The 7,794-nt window shown below is 28.5% G+C and overlaps 1 protein-coding gene across 1 annotated transcript; it reads right to left on the bottom strand.

The window, feature by feature from the left end:
- Window positions 1-6,912: 6,912 nt before the first annotated feature.
- Window positions 6,913-7,548, bottom strand: LOC112512225 (EPIDERMAL PATTERNING FACTOR-like protein 6). The gene is made up of 2 exons (XM_025118092.1): window positions 7,405-7,548; window positions 6,913-7,289 (listed from the first exon to the last, which is right to left on the bottom strand). Exons 1-2 carry the CDS (start codon window positions 7,546-7,548, stop codon window positions 7,041-7,043), a joined length of 393 nt encoding a protein of 130 aa, XP_024973860.1. The 3' UTR covers window positions 6,913-7,040.
- Between the last annotated feature and the right edge of the window lie 246 nt (window positions 7,549-7,794).

Here is a 7,794-nt window from a genome sequence, read left to right as displayed (position 1 = left end):
GTCTTATTGTTATAATATAAGCATGAAAAAAATGAAAAATATAAAAAAAGAGGTCATAAAAGCATTTTTAATAGATTCTTAATAAATTTCGTATAACGAAAAGTTCAAAACGTAAATAGATTACATATTTTAAGGATTTTAACATTAATTATATTATTAAAATATTTTATAAAGTTATCAATCTTTTAGGACAAAGTCCATTTATTCATTTATCAACTAACCACAAGGGTGGTGTTTGATTGGTTTGAGCTTGACTCCAAAAGTCAAAAGTATCAAGAGGTCCTAGGTTCAAATCCAAGGAGGAATAAAAATCATCTTGTGGTCACGGATGATCAAATGCTCTGGACGATCTGTAAAGCAGGTGATCGTACTGGGATTAAACATCTCACATAGCGGGTTGGATATCCAGATTAATTATAATAAAAAAAACTAAGGTACACCTCAAAAGATATATAGTTGTTAATCTAATACATTTTGAAAAACGCTTTATATAAAATAAAACTATATTAAACTTTTTAAATTTAAAGATCTTTATTTCAATATTATTATTTATTTTAAAATTCATTTAAAATACCGATTAAAAATACAAATATTGATAATTTCTTTATTTTTTTCAAATTTAAAAATCTATCAAATCTATACTACATTATAAATTATTTGATAAAAATTTCTTAAAAACCATTTTTTATACATGAAGTACTGTGTATTAATGCATATTACTTAAAATTTAAGATTACAAGTAAATAAAATGTAAGTATAACTTATTAAAACTTTATTTTTGAATTTGTATAACTAACTACAGATAAACATAATCAAATATAGGATAAATATCTCATTTTAAATATAAACATATAAAATAAAATTAGAATAATCATCGAGTTATAACATAATCATTATCTTTATAAAAAAATTATTGTTAAGCCAAAAATAAATTACTTCACTATTTAACCTAAATTTAAATTATAATAAAAAATTGAATTTAAGAAATTGTAAAAAAAAATGAAAACTTTTAAATAGTTAATTTGATATTAATATCGATATATTTTTTTAAATTTATTTTTATTTAAAAGTAACAATATTATTTTTCTCAAAACAACATAAACTATATTATATCAACAGAAATAAAAAAAAAAACATCAAAATGAAGATATATTTCGTTATATTGCATAAATATCCTTTTAATATGTAATAATATAACAGATCGAAATATTTTTAGAAATGATGACTTTAATAATTATCCATTATGGAAAAGATATAATTATTGAACTAAATTAAAAATTTAAAAATTTAAAATTAAGAAAAAGAAAATAAAAAAAAAACAATTTGGCGCGTAGTTGGTGGCCAGGGTGGGTAGGAAGTAGGAGCGTATGACTCACTAGAAAGCAGAGGGATTGTTTTAAAAGTTATTGGATGCTTCCATGAAGACTCACTGGAAAGTAGAGGGATTGTTTTATAAGTTATTGGATGGTTTGATACATAATTATTAAAAGGTTATTATTATAAAGTATAAAATAAAATATAATTGTTTGGTAATTATTCAGAAAAAAATTAGAGTACTGAATGTTTAAGGAAAACCCAAGATACAAAATCATTTATGGGTTGTTTAGCAGTTGCTGAATGATTTGATATAAAATTATTAAGTGGTCAGAATGATTAAGAGGGTTTTATAATATAGTGTAAAATAAAATATAATTGTTTGATAATTATTTAGAATGAAATTAGGGTGCTAAATGGTTAAGGGAGACTCAAGATTCAGAGAGTTTTGGAACCATTAAGATACAAACTTTTTTTTATTAAACAAGATTCATCTCTTAGCGATTCAGATATTACCTTTTAATGAAATTATTAAAATGTAAGAAAACAACCCCTTAGAGGGCTTTACAACCATTAAGAAACGATTTTTTTTTTTGTCAAATAAGATTCACCTCTTGACGATTTAAGTGTTGTCTCTTAATAAAACTATTAAAAGGTAAAAAAAAAACTCTTATAATTTATGTAGGTCTCTATGTAAATTATATTATCAATTGAGTATAAAAAGTGTATCTAAATTTTTGTCATTTTAAATATTTATATATTAAATAAAATTACAAATAATTACTGAACATGTTCTGTGATACATATTTATATAACTCTCAGATATTATGAACTTTCAACTATTGCATAATTTAAAATTTTGTTATATAAATTGTTTTAGATTTAAAATTATAATATAATTTATTTTGATATATAAAAAATAAATATCTATTCAATATTTACTACTCCCTCAATATTTCCTAAAATTAACATATAAACAAATTGACGAGATTACGAGTGTTCTTACATTTACATAAATCACATGTTTTCTAGTTTGAAAATCTATATTATTGCTTTTACCGAGTAAGACTCTTCATCTATATTATTGCTCTTACCGAATAAGATTTTTGACCCTTGCCATGTTCATCCGGTAAGAAAAATTACTCAGAAAGCACTTACTAGGTAAGTATTTAGTAAACGACCCCTATGTAACTTATGGTAGAAGGCAAAAGTCACGGATCAAACACAATTGAAAAAAAGGGTGAATTCATGTCATAACTTTAAAAACACAAATCTAACATACCGTGTGATGGGCTTTTTTTTGTCGTTTTCAGTTCTCAAGGCCCAACCCAACTCCGAACCCACAACATCAATTGGGCTGTTATGGGCCATGATCCAATTTACTAAAATGTCCTTTTTATTGATTTTGTATGTTATATAATACTTTTAAAATAAGGGATAATATACTTTCATATCAAATTAAAGTATACAAATAACATTGAAATTCTTTGGATTATTTGAGAACCATCCTCATTCAAATAAATTTTGTCGTGAAAATTCAAGCGTATGTGAGACTAGACTTTTCGTCATCTACAATCCTTTATAAAAACCGTCGTTTACTTACATGATATACTGTATACTCAATGTCTGGATTTAGAAAGAATTACACGAGTTTTAAAGTATAACAGAACGAAAAGAAGTTAGCAGATGAGTGCTTTGGAATTCAGTAACAAATCTACAAACTAAGACGAGATTTGAGTACTAAACATACGTCTTAATGCATGTTCACCGTTGAAGCTGTATTAGAATTTTTTGGCTCAAAAAGGGGTTGAACGAAAGCCTCAAGTCATCAATCTCAATAAACGGATATTCTAGTATTAGATATATGATCAAAGAGTTATTCCTTGTTTTGAAAATTTAATGAACGGTTTCATCGTCCCAAGATGTTGACAGACATGCTAACAGTAAAGAACTGAAAAGAACAAGTAAACCAGACTATATAACTGAGTCAATATGAATTTTTAGTGCACTGTGTTTTAAGAATACACTGATCAACCTCTTTACAACCATGTACACAACTTCCAAAATCACATGGACAAACTCATAAAGATGAAGTAGGGTGTGAGCTTAGGATCGCCGACAGAGTTGCACATCTGATTAATTTATACGAGCCCAACTGAGCGAGTTTCGAGATCAACAAACTCCAAAAACGTAAGAAACACGTGGGAAAGCATGTCAACTTTAAATGATCATCACCTTTTATCTAAATAAAATCAATATACATGTGACCAACGTACTGAAATAACTTGACGGGTCAACACAGAAGAAAACTTTGACTGCGGGACCGCAACAAATTTCGATTTTAAAGATCTTTGGGTTTTTGCCTTGAATAAAAATTTTGTGGTCAAAAGTTTTCTTCAATATCTTGAAAAAAATAAATTTATCAACTATTTTAGTCTGTTCTTTGAAATTTAGGGGTCGTTTACCCAACGCTTACAGCTAAGAATCAACATTTTAACTTAACTTGCCGGGTAAAGTCTTAGTACATTAAAACGACATTATATGAAATAATCTTCCTGGCATAAACATTCAGCAGGTAAACCCCGTTGCTCTCACTTAATCACTTATACGACAAGATTCTCGATCCTTGTAATTTCTCTTACCGAATAAAATTCAAAATCATTTTAATTATACATTCGATAAATTAAAGTAACCGACAAAATAAACGTTTAGGGGTTGTTTGTTTACCTCTTCATAGTTCTATCAAAAGGTAACCTCTAAATCGCTAAGAGATGAATCTTGTTTGACAAAAAAATGGTCTGCCTCTTAATGGTTATAAAACGCGCTGAATAATTTTGTATCTTGGGCCTCTCTTAATCATTCAGCACCTAATTTCATTGTAAACAATTATATTTCATTTTACACTATATTATAAGAGTTTATTAATTATTCTGACCATAAAATCATTTAACAACTCTCAAACAGTCTTTAACATTATCCATTTAGTGATAGAAAAATAGTCATTTCATATTAATCCCTTTTTGAAGCAAAGCAATTGTAACCATAGGTTTGGAGGTGACACGTGTCTGGTTGGAAGAAAGGGGTGTAGTTGAATAATGTATGTGATTTGAAAGTTTGAAAAATAGATAGGGTGACGATGAGCCCACGTGTGTGTTGATGAAAAACAGGACTTTGGATGGTTACCTGTCACTAAAAAGCACTTTGGTACGGCAAAACCCACATTCCTTCACAGATTCCCCATTTTCACTCTTACTTATCTTTTTATATAGGGTGCAAACTATTTACATAGCTTTATACATGTCACACCATATTACATTTAATACATCGAGATATACCAGATTAATTTTTATCAAAAACAGAATTCATGAGATTAAAAATGATCAAGGGTCCAGATACTTTCTTACGTTTCACACTTTAACTTTTATTCTCACACGATTCTTCTTCGTCATATTATATCATTTTTTTTTCATTTGAAATCATTTGATTGATATAATGTTTCGATAGTGAAATTATGTTATACTCAAAACATATCAACCTTATGTGTTGTGTTACTGGTGAAACAACGCTGTATTATAAAAAAATATAAATCTATGTGTTGTTTATTGGTTAAGCAACATTGATGTTTTAAAAGCAAGACAACAAAAATGGGGTTTTCAAGGGAAAAATTGATTGGTTTATATTGGTTCATAGAGTTCCTAACATATGGATATTACATACACACATGTGTATAAAGGAGCGATCAAATGCAATTCACCTATATTTGCACAAACCGTGTAAACCACACTCATCCGTCGATTTCATTGTTTAATCTTACGAAATTTTTTCATGAAATTGTTTTATATAATATATTTTTTGATGAAGTTGTTTCATACATGATTATGAAATGAATGCAGAGGTAAATGAATGCAATTTTTTTTGCAATATTTAGGATGAATAATATACCATTCATGATAAATATTGTGTGATGTCTATAACACATGGGGTACTTTTCCTTGTCCCCCTGGTTCAGAACGAAATTTAAATTTGCAATTGAACATATATACCTATATATACTATGTCAATATGTCATAAAGTATTTACTAAAAGTAATAATATATCAAATATTAAATACTCATTATTAATACACATACTTTTTAAAATTTAAGCTTATAATTTATTATATATATATATATATATAATATCTTAGATATCAATGTTTCAACCTCATAGAACCAACTTATAAATACATTTAAGTACATGATAAACGCTAGACCATACTAACATAACATAATATTTCTACTTTTTTAAAACATATAATATTTATATACGGCAAATGCAACAAATAAATTCGCACACCCTCCTCATATTTGGTGATGTTTGAACCCATTGACCTCATAGTAGGCCAAATACTACGATAACACTAGGCCAAATACCCTTTGACGTAATATTTCTATTTTGTTAGACATAAATTCTTGGTTTTATTTATTAATTAAAGAATTGCATTAAGCACAAACTATTAATGAATAAATCAGTCTCTAAATACCAAGAACAACCAGCGATTATGGGTTTGATTCGTATGATTCTCTTTCCAAATACATGTACAACCAATCATATAAAACTTGAATTTATATATATTTTTAATTTATTCTCCATCTCTGTATAACTAGCTTTTTTTTATATGTTTAGTAATTATGAGTATATATATATATATATATATATATATATATATATATATATATATATATATATGCAAAATGAAAAATTAATTGAATATGACATATTTAAGATTTAAGAAGTATAGATAAGTCGTACCAAATGATTGATGAAGAAAAAAAAATTATAAGTAGACAAGAGAAAACAACATATTCAAGGTTAGAAAAATATTTTTGATGTATCAAAGTATCAACCCGACCAGCCTGTACGGTTTGGTTTTTGGTTGATATTTTTCAAACTGCAAGCATTGAATTAGGTTGTTCAAATGCCTTCAACCCGATCAACCTAACCTATAAACACCCATACTCTGAATATAGCAAAAATTCTTGTTTTGAATCCTAATTCAAGATTTAAAAAAAATTAAGGTTAGCTAAACAACAAACACCCTTAACAAAAACAAATTTAATTATAAAAACATCGTGTTCTGTTCAACTTTTGCATGTTTTAAGATGTAAATGAAAGAAAGAGTGATTCTAAGGGGTTGGTTTGATGATTTTCCATTAAGTCATGTATGAATAAAGTTGTCTGTATAATTTGATTTTTTTTTCCATAGATGAAATAAATGTTTTCTTTTTAATTGGGAATGGTAAGTTTGAAAAAAAAACTTGATTTTCTACATAAAACTCGTTCATAGAAATTTACTGAATAAGCCACTTTCAGATATCATAAAATTACTGTCAAACAGATATATATAACTGATTGAATAAACTATGAGTCTGATTAACATCAAACATGCCATAAGTAACCTATCCATTCCCATTTTCTGCTATTTTTTTTTCAATAAAATACATCAACATTGATTTCTTTTTTTTCATTTCTGATTTCAAATTTAATCCAAAAAATAAAAAAAATACAAATAGCTATTAACACAAACAAAAATGAAAAAGGCCAAATGAGTTGTGATATTGCCATCTATATATTTTCCAAAATTTTCAATATCGGTCCTACTAAATTGATTAATGACATAATACCCCCTTGTAATTAATGTAACAAAGACCTAACTAGCTATTAAATAGCGATTAAAAAAACATGCATCATGGCATGTACAATTTGTTTCCACATTTGCACCTCCATGCTTCCGGGTAGTACTCGGCAGTCACCGGTGTTCCTGGCGGCACCGGTATGTGAACCGGCTTACACGGGGTGCACCGCCCGCACTTCCAAGCACAACGTGGCGGCGATGATCCCGGACCGCTTAATTTCCTCCTCCTTGAAGAAGTGGTGGTGGTCCTCGAATACGACGACGTCCGTTGTTCACCGGTGGTTTTGAATTTGCCTATAGCCTTTTTCAATGTACAACACAAAAAAGCCATATGAGTTTAAAAAGATGGACATTGTGCATTAGGAGTTGTACATTATTAAATCAGTGATGGACAATGACTAACATGCGCCGCCCACCAAAGTGGACAAGGCGTGGTTCACGGGAGCTGACCGTATTAGCGAACATGACCCCGACATATACGGGACTGGGTCCCTTTCGAAAAGACCGATTATTGGGGTTATTGGGTCAGTGGCTAATATACGCCTTCCCCCAGCTAACATGCGCCCCCCAATTTTCCAAACTGTTTTTTATAAATGGGAATATAATAAACCACATTGCTTAATTGAATTGAATTTTTAAAAACTATTTAGATTATAAACTATGAATTGTTTTTTTTAAGTATATATATATATTTTATATACTGCAAATGTAACAAATAAACTTACACACCTTCATCACATTTGGCAAGGTTTGATCCTATGACCTTCTAAAAGACCAAATACTACGATACCGTTAGGCCAAAGACC

The sequence above is a fragment of the Cynara cardunculus genome (assembly GCF_001531365.2).
Source record: "Cynara cardunculus var. scolymus isolate 2C chromosome LG 5, CcrdV1, whole genome shotgun sequence".
Taxonomy (NCBI): Eukaryota; Viridiplantae; Streptophyta; class Magnoliopsida; order Asterales; family Asteraceae; genus Cynara; species Cynara cardunculus.
This window is presented reverse-complemented; position numbering and strand designations above follow the sequence as displayed.